Source organism: Myotis nattereri, assembly GCF_964212035.1.
Source record: "Myotis nattereri genome assembly, chromosome: 9".
Taxonomy (NCBI): domain Eukaryota; kingdom Metazoa; phylum Chordata; class Mammalia; order Chiroptera; family Vespertilionidae; genus Myotis; species Myotis nattereri.
Genome location: NC_138084.1, coordinates 54,453,537 through 54,472,985, shown reverse-complemented (window position 1 = coordinate 54,472,985; position 19,449 = coordinate 54,453,537). Strand labels below are relative to the sequence as shown.

Below are 19,449 nucleotides of genomic sequence, written 5' to 3'. Positions count from 1 at the left end.
GCCAACTCTGCGACTTTGAATGTGCTGGCCCCTCTGTCTAGAACTCTCTTCTGCTCTTGGCTCATTTCTCTTTGTCCTTAAGGACTTAAACCTCACCACTCCCTGGACACTGCACCCAGGGCCGCGCCTGTCCCCACCTTTCCCCAGGGCCGGAAGGAGGTGACATTAGGCAGTGGTCACCCACCTTGCAGAATGCTTCTCCGTATCAGTACTGCAGGGCTCAGATGCCACAGTAGGAAAGGGGCGGAAGGGGAGGAATGGCCCGGCTCTGAAGACTGTTCAGCTGGTTTGTCCTGTTTATGAGTTATTTCTGGCTGTCAGGGGTCTGCGACAGCCACACAGCCACACACACACACACACACACACACACACACACACACACACCTTTCTGTTCTCTCTCCCCCACAGTGAAACTAGTCCTGTGTTCCGAGGCTGTCCCAGTCCTGAGGTTCTCATGAGTCTCCTGCATCTGATCCTGGCTCCTCTGAGACACCCTCATAACCTGTTGATTCCATTAAATCCCCAAAGAAGCAGAGAAGATGGTAACTATTCCCTCTGGTTCCTTCCAAATTGCAGCAGAATAGGCCTAACCCCACCCTCTCCATGGGCCAGGAAGCGCCTTCTAGAGAGTCCGAGGGCTTCAGAAAAGTCCCCTCATGACACAGAAATAGGGTTGAGGCCTTCGGAGAAGCCCTTTGCTTCATATCCAATAAGGAGAACTTGAATTTTCTGAACCTTTATACTGCGAACTTCCTGTGAACAAAACTGTTCATTCATCCAACATACCCAAGGCCGAGCCCAGTGAGGCCCCAGCACTGCCACTCAGTTGCTAATGAACACGTGAATGGTGGTAGTTCAGTGGCTCGTGGAAGCAAGCCTGGCCTGGGAGTCGCCGCCCCAGGGCCCCAGGGCCCCAGGCCTCCCAATCCACCTCGGCCAGATCCCAGGGAGCTTAGTTCCCTGTCCTGCTCACAGCCTGGCCTCACCTGAGAAACAGCCATTTCTTTCTCTTTTCTCCAATCATTGCTTGTTTAGCATGGAAGCTCCTTTAACTTTGTGTGACCACTAAAAGCAGAAGAGAAACCACGTTTTCAGCCTGCCCTTGGTGCATTTCCTGAACCTGCAGCCTCCAGTTCCCAGCTTGCAGGAAGTGCAATTATGGAAAGCTCCCTCGGAAAAGGCAGATTTGTTTTTCTTTCATCATGAAGGAGGAACAACCAGGCATGCTTTCTGCTGCCCATGCCATTTATGGCACAAGCCAAGTTCCAAAACATCCTTGGACCCCGGGGCTATTCCGGGGGTTTCCTCCAGCGAGCTAAGCAGCTTCCTTCCTCTCCGTTTTTAAATCCCTAACATGTTACCCAGGCATCCCCCAAAATGAAAGTTAATAACAGAGATAACTTTATTTGCCAACCTTTATAATATGGGCTTGAAGAACTGCTGTTTTCCTCTTGAGTTTCCGTCTGTAATTAGGATAACTTGCCACTTCAGAGGGTGGACTCAGAGGAAGAGCCCAGAAGGGCGACCATGAGTGTGGGCTCCAGAAACCAAATCCCAAGAGTTTCCCAAAGGAAAAATGAGCAACAGTGTCAAATGCTGCTAAGAGAGAGGTCAAGGACCAGGAGGGCTGCGGCCCGACCACTAAATTTGGCAAGGTGGGCCCTGGCCAGTGTGGCTCAGTTGGTTGGGTGTCCTCCAGTGCACCAAGAAGTTGCCGGTTCAATTCCCAGTCAGGGCACATGCCTGGGTTTCAGCTAGAGCCCCAGTAGAGGGTGTGCAGGAGGCAGTCAATCAATATATCACTCACACGGATGTATCTCTCTCCATCTCCCTTCCTCTTTCTCTATAAAAAAAAGTAATAAATCAATTTGGTAAGGTGAGGTGCTGGTGACCTGACAAAAGGTAGTGAGAAGTCACTTGATTGGATTGGGTTTCAGGGAGACCAAAGGAAACAGTCAATGAGTAAATTCTGCTCATTAGCAGAGTTTGGCTATAAAGGGAAGTAAGAAATAGGGTGGGAACTACAGGGTCAAGAGAAGGCTTTTCTAGGATGGAGCTTTGTGGCATATTTATATGCTGATGGCGGTGATCCAGGAGATAGGGAGGAATAGGGGATGCAGAAACAAGGGGAGGGAGCTACAAGACAGATTCCCTGAGTGGTCAAAAATGATGGGATCCGAACAGACAGACCTGGAGACAGCGTTAGCTAAAAGCCGGGGCAGTTCATCCATTGTAAGACAAGGAATGGCAGGGCATATGGGTGTGGAGGAGGAGGGTTTATGGACTTGGTGGTGAGAGCATTCAGAAGTTCTCTCCTGATAGTTGCTCTTTTCTTCGAACTTTACTTTCCACTTTGGAGAGGGACATGGGGGAAAATAGAACCAACTTCACAGAGCTGTTGTGAAGACTCAATGAGCAAATGCAGGTAAGCACATACATCGCATAGAGCCGGGGTCACGGTGAGAGTGGTCATTAAATGACGATTGCCTGGTATCCTGTCGTTGAATTTTTCCCATAGGTTTGTGCTCCCCACCTCTTCCAGAGTCACAACTGAACATGTATAGCCACTGCCTAAATTCATCTCCCTCTACCTCCCACCCCTCAGTTCTCCTCCAGGGAAACCCCATCAATGCCGCTCCTGCCACCTTCACCTTTAGAGTCAGGAAAGGCTGTCTGAGCTGCCTAGACCCTGAAGCAGCACCCAGGTTTCCCTGCTCTGCTTCCAACTGGGTGGCAGATGGGCAGGCCGCTGCCTCTCTCTGGCCTCGTTTCCTTTTCTGTACAATTGTTGGATGTCATGCTCTCCAATCCCCAGCCAGCACTGGATTTTAGCACTGAAAATTCACCTTTCCATAATAGGCCACTTCTGTATTTCGCAGGTAAGCCATTATTCAACCTGCAGGTTCTAACCACAAAAGATATTTAACACCCAAGAAAAAAAAGACTTATCAAGATGGCAGTGTTTGGGGGAGCTTTGGTGATGAAATATCTTTTGGCGCCATCTGGTGGCAGGTGCTTTGTACTTCTCCTTTCGGAAACAACCTCTCTGTCCAGTGGAAGGAAACTAGTGCTTCACCTAGAGAAGCCATCTAGTTCAGTGAGTCTCGAACTTAAATGGGCACGTAAATCATCTGGAGATCTTTTGGATTACAGGCTCTGACTTGGAAGGACAAATGAAAGTGGGTTTTGAGAGGCAAAAAGTAAGACAGATGAGGTTGTTGGCAGGGAGATGGAAAACTGGGGAATAGCCACCACGATAAGTGGACTTTGAGAAAATGATGGACAATGGGGTTTTGGGGACTTGGGAGGAGGTTCATACCATGCAAATCTCACAACCTCTGTGAGTGATTTAAATAGCTATCTAAACCACTTTTTTATGCTTTCTTGGATGTCAGATTGGGTGTTCCTTTTAAATGCAGTGCAGTGATGAGCCTGGACATGACATAGTCCAGCTTAGATAAAAAGTAGACATCAGTGCAGCCCGTGTTGCTCAGTGGTTGAGCATTGACCTATGAACCAGGAGGTCACGATTCAATTCCTGGTCAGTGTTCATGCCTAGGTAGTGGGTTCAATCCCCAGTAAGGGGCATGCAGGAGGCAGCCGATCAATGATTCTCTCTCATCATTGATGTTTCTATCTCTCTGTCCCTCTCCCTTCCTCTTTGCAATCAATAAAACTATTTTTTTTAAATACACATATATATATTTTAAAAGTAGATATCAGAGCCCTGGCAGGTGTGTTTAGTGGTTAGAGCGTCATCCTGCACACTGAAGAGTCGTGAGTTTGATTCACAGTCAGGCACATACTCAGGTTGAGGATTTGATCCCAGGAAGGGGATCAATCAATGCGTGAGGCAACCTATCAATGTTTCTCTCTCATGGAAACAGCAGGGGCAAAGCACAGAAGTGGAAAAAATGGATGTGGCCTCTTAGGGAATGGTGAACGATGCAACTGGCACATAGGGTGCATGCGGAGTGATGAAGCTGCAAAGGTGGGTTGATAGTGATAGTATACCTTTCTACGTGTAAACTGACAAAAAGAGCATCATGAACAACTCTGTAACAGTCATCACACTTACACTCATTTAGTAGCTTCTTTCTTTCTGAAGCAGGAATGAACCTATTTTGTTACCAATGGTATCCTCAGTACCCTCCAAAGGTCTCCTTAGGGCGGTCGCCAACCTTTCGGACCTCACAGACCACTAGCTGTCCGTGGACCACCAGTTGGCGACCGCTGCCCTAGAGTCTGGTAGATAATCTATGCTCAATCGATAAATGGAGGAATGCAATGGTTTCAAAAAATGACCTCTGTGTTACAGTTATTTGTATAAACTGGGAGATACCTGAGCGCAGGGACCAGGTTTGATTCCTCTGTCTTCCATGGTGGTGCCTTCGCCTGGTAGGCCTTCATGAAATGCACACTGAGCTCCTTTGGGACCTTCAGACAGTGTTAGAAAGCCCCTGAGGTCCTCAGCCCTGGCTCTGGATCCGGCTGACATTTCAGCAGTCCCTCCAGGCCATAGGTGTGTGAAGGCTGAGAGCCTAGGGAGTATGTTCCTGCCTCGGGTCCTGCCTTCTGCTATCTGCAATGATGAATGTGCATTCATTAGACTCTGACTATTTGCTGTGCCCCCTGTCTCAGCCCACCACACAGCCTCTAAGCTAGGCATAAATCCAACCCATGTTCTGGGAGAAGGCTCCACCCTGAGCTAACAAAAACAAACCCCCTGGAAAACAGAAAACGAAAATTCACTCATACTCCCACCCTGCAACCGTTAGTATTTTGTAGTTCCTTCCAGATTTTCTGTGTATGTTTTTTATAATTAGAATCATGATATGTAGACTATTTAAGGTTTTCCTCCTTCTTACTAACCCAATGAAGTGTAGTTCAGGGATTATGAGCAGAAGCCCTAGAGCCTGATTCCCTCGGTTCAAAGCTTCATTCTGCTATGTGATCTTGAACAACTCAACAAACTGCTCTGTGCCTCATTTTCCTAATCTGTAAAATGGGGACAATAGTGAAAACGGAACCAAGGTCCAACTGCCTGAAGGCCAACCTGGTAAGACAGGTGCTGGTTAAAAAAGAAAGAGGTTGAGAAACCAAGATGGCGGCATAGGTAAACACCGGAGTTAGCTGCCTCGAACAACCACTTCAAAAATACAACTAAAAGACAGAACAGACATCGCCCAGAACCACAGGAAGACTGGCTGAGGGGAAATTCTTCAACTAGAAGGAAAGAAAACAGCATACGAGACTCAGAGGGGGCGCAGTGCGGAAAATACAAAGGTGCAGAGGTACGCAAGGAGTGGGCTGGTAGCTGAGGGCGCGGTTGTCGTTTTCAATCGGGAGGGAGTCTCAGATTCTGAGCTCCAGTTCTGGGCAAGTCTCTAGGGACCCAGACTCAAACAGGAGAAGCGGGACTGTCTGGCATCGGTCGGAACACGAGGGCAGCTTTCTCTCCGAGGTTTGCAGCCATTGCTGGGACTCTGAGAGGCAGAGCCTCTGGGGACGGGACTGAGAGCAGCCATAACTGCTCCCTCTACCTGCTCTGTTGATCCCATGCGACCCACCCCACCCAAGCCCTGCACAGAGCCATTTGCCAGATAACCTCAGGCAAAGGCTAGATTAGCACCTCCCTAGAGGACAGAAGTTTTCCCACTGCAGATACAGCTGATTCTCACAGCCAGTTGGCCTGGAGGTCAAATCCCCCTAGTATTAACTACAACAACCAAGGTTTAACTACAACAAGACTGCGCCAAAGACCACTAGGGGGTGCACCAAGAAAGCATAAAAAAATGCGGAGACAAAGAAACAGGACAAAACTGTCAATGGAGGATATTGAGTTCAGAACCACACTTTTAAGGTCTCTCAAGAACTGTCTAGAAGCCGCCGATAAAGTTATTGAGATCTACAAGAAATCTAATGAGAACCTCAATGTTATGATAAAGAACCAACTAGAAATTAAGCATACATGGACTGAAATAACGAATATTATACAGACTCCCAACAGCAGACCAGAGGAGCGCAAGAATCAAGGCAAAGATTTGAAATGCGAAGAAGCAAAAATCACCCAACCGGAAAAGCAAAATGAAAAAAGAATACAAAAATACGAAGATAGTGTAAGGAACCTCTGGGACAGCTTTAAGCGTACCAACATCAGAATTATAGGGGTGCCAGAAGATGAGAGAGAGCAAGATATTGAAAACCTATTTGAAGAAATAATGACAGAAAACTTCCCCTACCTGGTGAAAGAAATAGCCTAACAAGTCCAGGAAGCACAGAGAACCCCAAACAAAAGGAATCCAAAGAGGACCACACCAAGACACATCATAATGAAAATGCCAAGAGCAAAAGACAAAGAGAGACTCTTAAGAGCAGCAAGAGAAAGAAACTCAGTTACCTACAAAGGAATACCCATACGACTGTCAGGTGATTTCTCAACTGAAACTTTGCAGGCCAGAAGGGAGTGGCAAGAAATATTCAAAGTGAAGAATGCCAAGAACCTACAACCAAGATTACTTTATCCAGCAAAGCTATCATTCAGAATTGAAGGTCAGATAAAGAGCTTCACAGATAAGGAAAAGCTAAAGGAGTTCATCACCACCAAACCAGTATTATATGAAATGCTGAAAGGTATCCTTTAAGAAGAGGAAGAAGAAGAAAAAGGTAAAGATACAAATTATGAACAATAAATATGCATCTATCAACAAGTGAATCTAAGAATCAAGTGAATAAATAATCTGATGAACAGAATGAATTGGTTTTTATAATAGAATCAGGGACATAGAAAGGGAATGGACTCACTATTCTTGGGGGGGGGAAAGGGGTGTGGGAGATGCGGGAAGAGACTGGACAAAAATTGGGCACCTAGGGATGAGGACAGTGGGGGGGTAAGGGCAGAGGGTGGGGTGGGAACTGGGTGGAGGGGAGCTATGGGGGGGGGGAGAGGAACAAATGTAATAATCTGAACAATAAAGATTTAATAAAATAAATAAATAAAAGAGAAAGAGGTTCATTTGCGTGCCAGCCTCTCGAGAAGATGGGGGACTCTTGTCCAAAGCCCATCTCAACATTTCAATACAGACAGAGCTTTTTATAGGGTGGGAGAGGGAAAGCAGAAAGAAGAAATCAATGGGCGGGGATTGTAGAGTTCTCTATGTGCAGGCCAGCATGGTCCATTCCCATAAGGATCTCAAAACTGTCCAAGTGATGGTCTGGTGTGCGTCATCCTGGTCTTTGTCGTCCTGGTTATACGTTCTCCTTTACCTTTGAAGGTCAGCAAATCTCCCGGAACTGGGGTGACTGAAGGTCGGAGTCTGTATCTTCTGCAATTAGTTCATAGGATGCTAATGCAAGTGTGCTGTTTATCTACAAGCTACTTATTAGTCAGAGTCAGCATTTACAGAAACAATGTCAAAAGAATGAGGGTGTGGGTTGCAAAAATAGGATTAAATAAATATCTTTACATTAAAATATATAAAGGGGGCTCACCGTCAGAAGCCAAGATGGCAGAAGTGGCCAGTGTATCCTTGAGGCGCCCAGAGTATTCTTGAGGCACCATTCCCAGCCACAGCCCTTGATGGAGTTTGCCTGCTGAGGGACCCAGACTGTTGCAGGCACAGCTCCCCAAATCAAGAAATTTGCCATCTATTGTTGGGACACAGACAAGACTGGAGATAAACCTCATATACAAACTTAGGAGATTGATTTGAATAAATGTGGTCCTGTGGTGCTGAATGTTAAAGAAGTTTAAGAATAAGCCCAGCTGGCATGGCTCAGTGGTTGAGCATCGACCTATGAACTAGGAGGTCACAGTTCAATTCCCGGTCAGAGCATATGTCCAGGTTGCAGGCTCGAACCCCAGAGTTGGGTGTGCAGAAGACAGCCGATCAATTATGTCACTATATCTCTCTCCCTCTCCCTTTCTCCTTTGCAGGCTCAATCCCTGGCCCTTGCCCAGGCATGTGCAGGAGGCAACCAATGCATGTGTCTCCCTCACATCAATGTTTCTCTCTCTCTCTCTCTCTCTCTCTCTCTCTCTCTCTCTCTCTCTCTCTCTCCCCCCCCCCCCCTCTCTCTCACTCGCTCTCGCTCTCACACTCTGTCTCTTCCTCACATCCACTCTCTAAAATAAAACGGGGGAAATATCCTCAAGTGAGGATTAACAAAACAAAAACCAAAAATTCTGCAAGTGAGTTATTAGGTGAAATGGTGAGAGGAGCCACTCCCACTTCAACCCCTTGAGTTCCAGAAGCAAGCATTCTGGCTGTGGGAGAAGAAGCACAATGCATTGTTTGCTAAGTCAAATTCTATATTGCATTCTGTAAAACAGAACCTTACCTTCTTCATAGAGTGTTACCTTAACTAAGTCTTAAGTAAGTCTTCAGTAGCCCATTCTACTGATCTTTGAGGCCAGCTGCTCCTGGGTGAGAGAGTACATGTCAAGACCAGTGAATCCAAGGGTCTGAGCCTATCGTTTCACTTCTGTTACTCTGAAATGAATTCCTTGATTAGAAAGAAGCCTTGTTGTCTGGAATATATCAGGATGGTGAACAGGCATTCCAAACACCTACAGATGATGGCACTGACAGAGCATTATGGACAGGGAAGGAAAATCCACATCCAAAATACAAGTTTATCCCATGAGGACAAATCTCTTTCCTGTCTATAATCAAAGGAGTCCAATGTAATCACTCTGCTGCCAGCTGGATGGTCCTCCCAGGGAATGGTGCCATATCAGGAGCTTGGTCTCTGCCATTGACAGGTTAATCGTTTGGCAGTCACAGTAGTGAGAGGAAGTCCATGCATAGCCTCCATCCTTGTCACCATGACTACTTTGTACATAAACTTGTTGAACAAACTCTAGGTGACTGGGGAAAGATGCGGACATACACAGGACATGCCATGCTGTCCACCTGATTATTAAGAACCTAGTCTCATTATGCCCTATGGTTACCTTTCATATGGGGCACAAATATCTTCACACTCTGTACCCATTTCAAGAGGTCCATACACCCACACACACACCAGATTTCCTCATCACCAATCTTACTGTTCTGTTCTTTTTAAATCCCTGACCATCCAGCTAAACCAGGGGTCCTCAAACTTTTTAAACATGGGGCCAGTTCACTGTCCCTCAGACCGTTGGAGGGCCAGACTATAGTTTAAAAAAAAACAAACTATGAACAAATTCCTATGCACACTGCACATATCTTATTTTGAAGTAAAAAAACAAAACTTCAAAAAAAAAAAGGCTCCCATAACTTCAAAAAAAAAATAAATCCTAACTTGTTCTTACCTCGGTCCTCAGGCAGCAGCAGGCTCTGCACAGGCAAGCTCGTGACTCCTCTGATCACACCCGAGACTGAGAGGAGGAGTCAAGAGACAGAGAGAAGGAGGGGAGTCGGAGAGTGTGGCGCACATTCCACACATGCGCACTGCGGGCCCGGGACGAGTCGGCTGCTAAGCAACAGGCAGCGGCGGCAAAAACACCCAGTGGGCCGGATAAATGTTTTCGGCGGGCCGCATGTGGCCCGCGGGCCGTAGTTTGAGGACCCCTGAGCTAAACCATTAGCAACTGCCCATGAACTAGTGAGGACCTAGCCAACTCTTGGACCAAAGTGGACAGCCAAGTTTGTGATTTGAAGTCATGTGCATAGGAAAGATTTCCTTCACCAATACCCTTAGGGCTACCTGTATATTGGGGCTGTGAAACTACAACCATACACTTCTAGTTGATAGTAGCAGATCATTAAGAATATATACTGCCATCAAGTCCAAGTTATTTTCTCCTTGGTCAGCTGGTCATGAGGAATTCCTTTTGGGGCCTTAGGTGTGGATTGAGAGAGAAGAAGTCATGCAGCAGGAGTAGGTGTCAAGCAAATCTGAGCCACCTGCTCATGGAACTTATACCTTCTGGGCCGCTCATGCCATTTGATGCTGGTATGCTTCTGGGCCCAGCCAACCTTATGACTTGGTGGATAAGATAGACAGCTCAGATCATACGGTCACTTAATGTCGCTTAGTTAGTTTGCAGCCTTGTTTTTAATATGGTTATTGTTTACCTTAAACAAAGAATTTCTTACACTTTATTGGGGGTTTCATTATAATTGTCCTTGTCATTTCATTTATAAATGATGGTCATAGCAGCACCTGACTCTCTGATCTTCTCTCCCAGGACTGAGTAACAATCAGGAGCAGATTGTTACAAAATAACAATCATCTGCAGAAGAGGACATGGATTTGCTTTAAAACCCTTCATCCCTTCAGGCTTAACTTCTAAAAGGGCTAAGAAAAGTGGCTTGTCCCACCACAAATTCTAGGCGTGGGAAACTCTGCCAAGTCTTCTCTTGGGGGTGAGACCCAGTCGCCAGAGGTTGACCTCAGTCCATTCTGTTGCAGGCACAGCCGCCGTCGCTGTGGCAGGGATCCTGGCTGCTCTGAGAATCACCAAGAACAAGCTCTCCAATCACATGTTCGTTTTCCAAGGTGCAGGTGAGGTAGGTGCCATCAGGGGCTCTCTACTGTTGTTCCAGTCGGAGAATAAGAATGGGTGGTGGTTTGCCCTAGCTGGTTTTGCTCAGTGGATAGAGTGTTGGCCTGTGGACTGAAGGGTCCCAGGTTCGATTCCAGTCAAGGGCACATGCCTGGGTTGCCGGCTCAAGTCCCCAGTGTGGGGCATGCAGGAGGCAGCCGATCAATGATTCTCTCTCATCATTGATGTTTCTATCTCTCTCTCCCTCTCTGAAATCAATAAAAATATATTTAAGGGGGAAAAAATAGTGGGTGGTGGGGTGTCAAGTCGGGAAGTACTCTGGGGTTCTGAAAAGAGGAAGAATCACAGGTGCGTTGTGATCATTGCAGCGGCCTGGGCCCCAGCATTTGATGACTCGAGACAAGGACTTAACTGGGTCTCCTGAAAGTAAGGGGGAAGGAGACAGCATCTTGGTGAAACATCTGGTAAATGCTGAGTAGTTGTTTGCCCTATGTCTGAGCATTCACCATTTGATACCTCCCAGGCAGCCATGGGCATCGCCCACCTCCTTGTCATGGCCCTAGAGAAAGAAGGCATATCCAAGGCAGAGGCCAAGAAGAAGATCTGGATGGTGGATTCCAAAGGACTCATTGTCAAGGTACTGTCAGTTTGCAGACCTGGAGGCTTCCTGACACCTTCAGCTATTGGAAATAGACAGGATGAGGTCTCCAAGGGACAAACTGCTCAGACAGAATAGAGGACAAAAGACTCCAAAGCAAAAGACTCATTGTAAAGTAGCCTTAATCGCTTCTGTCCAACAGCTTTGAATATGTGTGCAGGTGTGTGTATGTGTGCCCCATCCGGCCCTATCTCCCACCACTCCCTGCCTGTACTAACCTCCAACCATAATGAATCATGTCCAAAAGTAACACACGCTCTGTTCCACATATTTGCACATTTTGTTCCTCTGCTTGAAATGCCCTTCTCTTTTCCCTCACACCCACTCTCAATTCCACACGTCCCATCCATTTCCTCCTTAACCTGCTGGTTTAGCTCAAGTGTTACCTCCTCCAAGAAGCTTCCTCTGAGCATCTAGGTCTCAATTTAGTACATCTATACTCATTTAGCCCCCTCCCCATAAATTGCACTTACCACATTATAGGGCAGTTGCCCCTTTACTACTCTGTCTCCCCACTCGTCTCTGTAGTCTTATGTCAATGTCTGGCATATGGTAGGTGCATAACTAATGTTTGACATGAGTGAAAGAGTGAATGGAAGAGAGACAGTCCAGCTTCTGACGGGGATGTGGTGAGGGGCACAATCAGATGACCTCCTCCCTTGGGACTTCACTCAAGAGTTCCACGTTTTTATTCCCAGAATGTCACTAACATAGAATGTCAGTGAGAGATTTTAAAAAAAAAAAGCAGAGATAGGAACAGGGAAAGTATGTGGGACCACCAACCAAGAGAAGCAGAGACCCCTTACTGACCTTCCTATTGTTCCATATAGAGCCAGGTTACTGCTGGAAGGAGCTGAGGCCTGGAGACACCTCCTCCCACCCCAGGTCATTCCAAAGCATAATCTAGGCACAGGTAGAGGCTGCCACACTTCCCTCTTGCCCATCTTTCAACCTCATTTTGCTAACCCCATTGAGCCACCCCTACTAAAAGATCTCTCAAGCTGATCTCTTCACTCTTCATGAGGAGAGCAACCCAAATGAGTCATCAGAAACGTTTGTACCCATTTACCAGCCTGTCACCCACCGACTCCTGTTAGGTGAAATGGAAGCAATCTGGCTGATCTGGTGGTGTAGCCAGCCATTGTAAGCCTGTTCTGGACCTTGGCCTGGTATTGTTCACAGGGAAGTTAATGGCTCATAAAATGCATGCAGATTCGTTCCCTCAGGCCCCATCTGTCAATTGGACCTGGGTGCTGGATGCCTTGGGGCCAGGGGTCTTAGTCAGACTCACGCATTTCCTGAGAGCCTCTCTGTTCTGGCCCAGGAAGCCAAGACCCAGCAGTTCCAAGATGGGCTTTATAGATTTCCATAGATGGTCTGGGTTAAATAAAAGCACCATACACACACACACACACACACACACACACACACACACACACTAAAAATCCTTAAGTTCTACCTTCAGTTCTGCCAGGAAATCTGATCAAGAGGGCAGGTCCCAAGGCTCCTGATGGCTCAGACCAAAGCACAGGGCTCAGCGGGAAATGCTCCAAGTCTGCAAATGCATCCATGCCCCTCCCTAGAGGTTCTCACTACAGCTGCTTCGAGTTCTTCCTTTTCCTGCAGGGAAGAAGCCACCTAAACCATGAGAAGGAGATGTTTGCCCAGGACCATCCTGAAGTGAACTCCCTGGAGGAGGTGGTGAGGCTGGTGAAGCCCACGGCCATCATAGGTAGGAGGAGGGAGGCAGCTCACTGCCCAGCCCAGCTAACCCTCTTGATTGCAGGTGGAGACTGAGGCTCAGCAAAGAGGCATAAGTGGCCCATGGAAACACAGCTCTTTCCCCTATCCCATGTCTAATTCAATACCAAGACTTTTATTGAGTGACTACTGTATAAAAACCATAGAACCAAGGCATCAAGGCATCAAGGGGCTTAAAGATGCGGTTGTACAGTACTGTGGAAGAGCGCAGAGCTGGTCTCTCTAACCAGGATGAAATGAGCATTCCTTCTCTCAGGCAGGGACCCTGGCATCCCTCCCTGTACGGCAGGAGTAGCCTACAATAAAGGACAAGGTCCAGAAATGCCTTCACGGGTGCACCCTACCTGGGTATGGCCCTGAAGTAGACCAGTGGTCCTCAGGGATCAACAGGAGGTCTCAGCCAGCTCAACCAGAAGGACCCTGTTCTCTGCTCCCCCCACCCCTGAGTCAGATGCCATCCCCAAGACTCATGAGTCTTTCATGCTGCACCTCATTCCCCCCCCCCACCACCAGGAGGGGCATGGGCTGTTTATACAGATAGGCATCCCCACTACCCACCTTTTCCCCTGTAGGTGTTGCTGCCATCGCAGGAGCCTTCACGGAGCAGATTCTGAGGGACATGGCCTCCTTCCACGAGCGCCCTATCATCTTTGCCCTGAGCAACCCCACCAGCAAGGCCGAGTGCACAGCTGAGAAGTGCTACCAGGTCACCGAGGTCAGCAAGGAGTCCTTCCCTCCCCAGGCTGAGAGGACATAGTAGCAATAACTATGAGTAACCCTCTGAGGGTGAAAAAAGTCCCCACATTGCTGATGAGCAAACTGAGGTTCAGAAAGATGAAGTAACTTGCCCAAGGGCACAGAGCCAATAAGGAGCTGGAGCTGACCCTCAAACTCAGGTCTGACTCCAAAGCCCAAGCTCTTCCCATTGAGCTACACTGCTCACGGTTCTTCTAATAACACAGAGCTTTGACCAGAACGCAAGGTCACATACGTAACTGTCAGGTCCTGGGTTGGCCCTCTCAGGAGGTGACAGGTGAAAAAGGTACACTTCCACCTCTCAGCAGTTTCTTGGCTACCAGGTAACAGTGGGGCTAAGGTCATGAATGAGTGCAGTGTGCTAGGCACGATGCTGAGCATTGGGGAGAGGATGAAGGAAGGTCCAGCATTGAGACATAAGACTAGGCCACCACTGCTGCCCGAAACTGATCTCCAGTTCATCTCTGACTTTCTTCCTGCCTCCAGGGCCGAGGGATCTTTGCCAGCGGAAGTCCTTTTGAGAACGTGACTCTGGAAGATGGCAGGACCTTCATTCCGGGCCAGGGAAACAACGCCTATGTGTTCCCTGGAGTGGCGCTGGGAGTCATCGCCGGCGGGATCCGGCACATCCCAGATGAGATCTTCCTCCTGACAGCAGAGGTATCACTCTCAATCCTCCCCATAGGACCTATGATCTACCCCAGGTCTTACACGGGCCCCCCAAAGATTCCTCCTCTGGTCTCTTCTGCTCACCTGCTGCCAACCCTGGCACTGGATACCAAAGGGCCTGGACCTCAAGCTTCTCTCAAAACCACTGTGAGGCTTGAACTTCTCTCAAAACACACACAGGGTTTTTAATGGGGGGAAAGGAAATAGTCAATGGGAGGGGTGCCAACAGGGGGCGCTGGCAGTAAGGAGACACACCTTGTACTGCTCCCTGGCACCCAGCAGTGGCCGTCTAGATGCCTAGTACAGAGGAGATGCCACCTAAGACGTCTGAAACTGTGGGCCTGTGAACCATGATAGGCAACGGGTTCTTCCAGCCCCAGGTCTGGGCCACGTCACTGGGGAAACTGCTGGCAGAATAAGCCCCACTATAGGGCCAGCTGTCTGTAAGGAAGGGGATGGGCTGCATGTCTGGTTTGCCTGCTCTGAGTACCGGATCTTGAGCACAGATCTAGAGGCATGGGATGCCCCTGCTCCAGGTATCTCCATAGAAAAGCTCCCAGAAGCAATCTTTACTAGACACAGTGAAAACAATGAAAGAATTCTTTAAGAATGACAGCACCCTTCATAATAATGCTCACTGATCATTACAGTTACAGTTAGTATTTATCAAGTGCTTCCTAAATGTTGGGCATTTCACATTTAACCTGACTCTGAGGCATAGAAATGTCTCTGTTTGTGCCCACAAGCTCCAAAGACTCTACTTGATCTCCGAATCCACTCACACCCCCTCCCCATGGCACTGGAGAGAGACCAAATGCAGCCCTACTTGGCCCCATTCCTGAGTCCCACCAGTTACCACCAGGTTTCTCCTTCCTATGTCTTGGTCTTTGAGTATCAGCTCTGTGTAGCCATGCAGAGATGCCTCCTAGGGTTTCCAGCCTCCCCCAAACTATGTGAACACTAGCTACAGCTCTGTGCTGTGGTTCTGTCTCCCGTATTCTGTGCTTGTGTTTCTTCTCATTGCTACAGTCAGGGGTGGTGGTGTGTCCTATGGCTGTGGGCAGCGCTGTTTGAAACTCCCATTGGTTGGAAATAGTCAGGTCGTGCTTGAAGTCGGCCTGAAAGCAAATCCCCCCATTGTGCAGAAACATGGTTGCTAGAGCCTTCCTGTGTGACCTGGGAGAGGAGTCTTCGGTGTGATGGGTTGGGCTTGTTCTGGGAAGGCGGAAACTGAGCTTCTTCCTCTTGGTTCTCTCCCCCCAGAAAATTGCCCACGAGGTCTCTGAACATCATCTGTCCCAGGGGAGACTGTACCCACCACTCAATACCATCCGAGACGTGTCTCTGAGAATCGCCATCAAAGTAAGGAGAACCCTGTTCCCTACGATATGGGTAGAGAGGCTCATCCACTGTCTCTGTGACTTCAGAAGGACTGAGGGGGTGTGGCGACAACCCGAGCTCCTTGGGCTGCACTGCATACAGCCCAGAGGCTGAGTGACAAACTCCTGCCTGCAGCTCCAGCCCTACCCCCAACACCCACTCAGGCCAGTTCTGGGAATGATCCTGACTTTCCACTCAAACACCAGGCAGAAAGACCATCAAAGTCCGTAGTTTTGTGGACCAGAATGTGGGTGGAATTTTTTTTTAATGAATCATAAGTACCCATTTATACAGAAAGGTCAACTTGCATAGCATCATGGAAAAAGCTCAAGCAGTGGGGTCCCAGCTCTTCCAATCAGCAGCAAAGTCACCTGGGGCCAATACGTCACTTCCCTGAATCTCAGTTTCCTCTTTTTTCCAAAGGCGTCAGTAATTCCTCTCTCCCAGAGTTCTGGAAAATTTTGAAACAGAATTCCACACTCAGTGCCTTCCTGGCCAGAGTAGGTGTTCATTCCTTTCCTTTCTCTCAGAATGAGTGGCCATGGGCTGATCAGGTTCATGGAACATTTCAAGGAAAAGTTCCACCCTAGAGACCATGCAGAGATGATAGGTTTTCAAAGAATCAGAACATGGTGCAATGGACACTGACCCAACATTGATAACTGTTGAATCTAGATGATGAATACATGAGGATTATTATACTATTACTTCTATTAGTATATATATTTTACATTTTCTATAATCAGTTTTAAAAATAATTTCAAAAAATGCATTGCACAGTAGCATCACTCCCCATGACTTGTCCAGTGCAGGATCCAGAATCAACCCTCATGACCAACATTCCAACTCAGAGTCCAGCTATCCCATGTCCAGTTTCTTCCTTTGGGGATATTTGGATTAACAATGCATTTAGAAGCAGAGGCAGACTTTAGTGTAAGACTTCATAAAAAAAAATAAATATATATATATATATATGTATATATATATATAATAAAAGACAAACATGCAAACTGACCATACCTTCGTTATGCCTTAAGCCACGCCCACCATCCAATCAGAACGACTATATGCAAATTAACCCAACCAAGATGGCAGCCAGCAGCCACGGAGCTGGAGCAAGCAGGAGGCTTGGTTGCTCCAGTGATGGAGGAAGCCAAGCTTCCCGCCTGCCGCGGCTGGCTCTGAGCTCCACTGAAGGCAACAAAGTTTCAATTATAGAAGATAAATAAACCCCAGATACCTGCTTTTAGCCAGCCATGGCCACGGAGCTGGAGCAAGCAGGAGGCTTCCTTCCCACCCACCCTGGCCTGCTCTGAGCTCCTCTCAAGGCTACAAAGTTTCAATTATAGGAGGTAAATAAATCCCAGAATAAAAAAAGAAAGAAAAAAAGGAGAGGCTGGGAGCTTCCGTCACTGGCGGGCTTGGCCAGCCTGAAAATGGCCCTCAGCCCCTCACCCAGACTGTCCAGGCAACCCAGTGGGGACCCCCCAACCCTAAAGGGGGTGTGGCCAGCCTGAAAACAACCATCAGCCCCTCACCCAGGCTGGCCAAACCTCCATGGGGTGAGGGTCCCCACTGGTGAGGGTTTGACCAGCCTGCAAACAGCCATCAGCCCCTCACCCAGGCTGGCCAGGCACCCCAGCGGGACCCCCACCCTGACCTGGGACACCCTTTAGGGCAAACCAGCCGGCCTCCACCCATGCACCAGGCCTCTATCCTATATAATAAAAGGGTAATATGCAAACTGACCCTAACAGCAGAACGACTAGGAATGACTGGTCACTATGACATACAATGACCACCAGGGGGCAGATGCTTAATGCAGGAGCTGCCCCTGGTGGTCAGTGCACTCCCAAAAGGGGATCTCTGCTCAGCCACAAGTCAGGCTGACGGCTGCCAGTACAGCGGTGGTGGTGGGAGCCTCTCCCGCCTCCTCAGCAGCACTAAGGATGTCAGACTGCAGCTTAGGCCTGCTTGCCGCTGGCAAGTGGACATTCCCCCGAGGGCTCCTGGGATGCCACAGGAATGTCTGATTGCCAGCTTAGGCCCAATCCCCCGGGGAGCTGGCCTAAGCCAGCAGGTGGTCATCCCCCAAGGGGTCCCAGACTGCAAGAGGGCACAAGCAGGGCTGAGGGCCCCCCCCCCAAATTTTTGTGCACTGGGCCTCTAATATATATATATATATATATATATATGTATGTATATATATATATACATATATATATATATGAGAGAGAGGAAGGGAGAGGGAGAGAGGAAGGGAGAGGGAGAGAAAGATAGAAACACCAATGATAAGAGAATCATTGATCAGCTGCTTCCTGCCTGCCCCACACTGGAGACCAAGCCCGCAACCTGGGCCTGTGCCCTTGACCAGAATTGAATTGGGGACCCTTCAGTCCACAGACTGACACTCTAGCCACTGAGCCAAACCAGCTTAATGGTTTGGACAGAAAGTTCAACATCTTTCCTCTCCCGTGGCTCCATGGGTCCCAGCTCATGAGCAGCACACACCTGGTTCTTTAGGGTGTATTCCCTTCCACTGGTCCCCAAAGAAGGGTCCTTAGGCAGGTTTCTCCTTCGATCCAGTTCCTCAGCCAAACATCTTTTTCCCTAGGTTCTTGACTTCGCGTACAAACACAATTTGGCCTCTTACTACCCGGAGCCCAAGGACAAGGAGGCTTTTATAAGATCCCTGGTCTACACTCCAGACTATGACTCCTTTACACTGGACACCTATACGTGGCCCAAGGAAGCCATGAATGTTCAGACAGTCTGATGCGGTCCCAGAGGCTGGTGTGGGACTAGATGAAGCCCAGAGTAAAATAACACTGATAATATAAATGGATTCCAAAATGGCCATCCTTGTCACTGTGTTTTTCCTTTGAACTTTGTGGTGTGAGGGGAGATGCCCGGGCATACGGTAAATAGTAAATGAGAGCCTTGTCCCTACAGGCCCTGAGTTCACTTTTCTATAACCTTCCTCTGATCTCTTTCCAAAAAACTTCCTTGTCTATTAATGGCTATATTGGCTAGCCCTGGTGGGAAAGCCAGAATCCTGCTAGAACTTTGCTTTCCAAGATCACAATAAGGCAGGACAGGTATGTGTCTTCAAACAAACAAAACTCAATCAGAATCTTCCTCTGACTTCCGTTTCTCCATGAGAGCTCTGGGAATCACTCTTTAACATGTGGATATGGTCTACATGTTACTCAGGACCCCAAATTGGACTGTGATCTATCTACCTACTCATCAAAATTGACTAGTTAGAAATAAGGCTGGGAAATCTCTTGCTAATTTTGAGTTGCTATGGATACTTCTGATCACATGAGTTCAATAAATCCTCTTGAATACTTGTGGGGCCCACTCTGCAAATCTCATTTTGCTAACTGTCGTTACCATATCCTTGAGCTTTTCAGAGTTCAAAATCTAGTGAAAGAAATGAGATATGGACACAATTCATTTTGCTGCAAAGCATAAAGTGGTAAGTCCATGAAAGAAGTGCAGGTAATGGTCGAGGGTGTTCAAAGAAGGGAGAAGATACTTCCTATGAGAGCAGAAGAAAAGGCTTTAGAAGGAGCAGTGTTTGCACTAAGTTCCAAGAATGAAGGATGGTGGGGATAGCCACTGGCCAGAAAGTGTGACCCACCCATCAGCGAGTTCAATCTCAGTTGGAGGAATACACACCCTTCGAGTCGCCAATGGATGCGGAGGCTGACTGGCTGGAGGCAGT

General features: G+C 48.0%; 1 protein-coding gene across 4 annotated transcripts in view; it reads left to right on the top strand.

The window, feature by feature from the left end:
• The window catches only part of ME3 (malic enzyme 3), a 178,949-nt gene extending 160,377 nt beyond the window's left edge, over positions 1–18,572 (top strand). For all 4 annotated transcript variants that reach the window (XM_081098450.1, XM_081098449.1, XM_081098452.1 and 1 more), the window contains 7 exons: positions 10,402–10,499; positions 11,019–11,132; positions 12,780–12,885; positions 13,487–13,629; positions 14,157–14,330; positions 15,603–15,701; positions 18,334–18,572. In XM_081098450.1, the coding sequence (XP_080954576.1) occupies positions 10,402–10,499; positions 11,019–11,132; positions 12,780–12,885; positions 13,487–13,629; positions 14,157–14,330; positions 15,603–15,701; positions 18,334–18,495 (896 nt within the window). In that variant the 3' untranslated portion in view covers positions 18,496–18,572. The remainder of the gene's footprint in view (positions 1–10,401; positions 10,500–11,018; positions 11,133–12,779; positions 12,886–13,486; positions 13,630–14,156; positions 14,331–15,602; positions 15,702–18,333) is intronic.
• Positions 18,573–19,449: the final 877 nt, after the last annotated feature.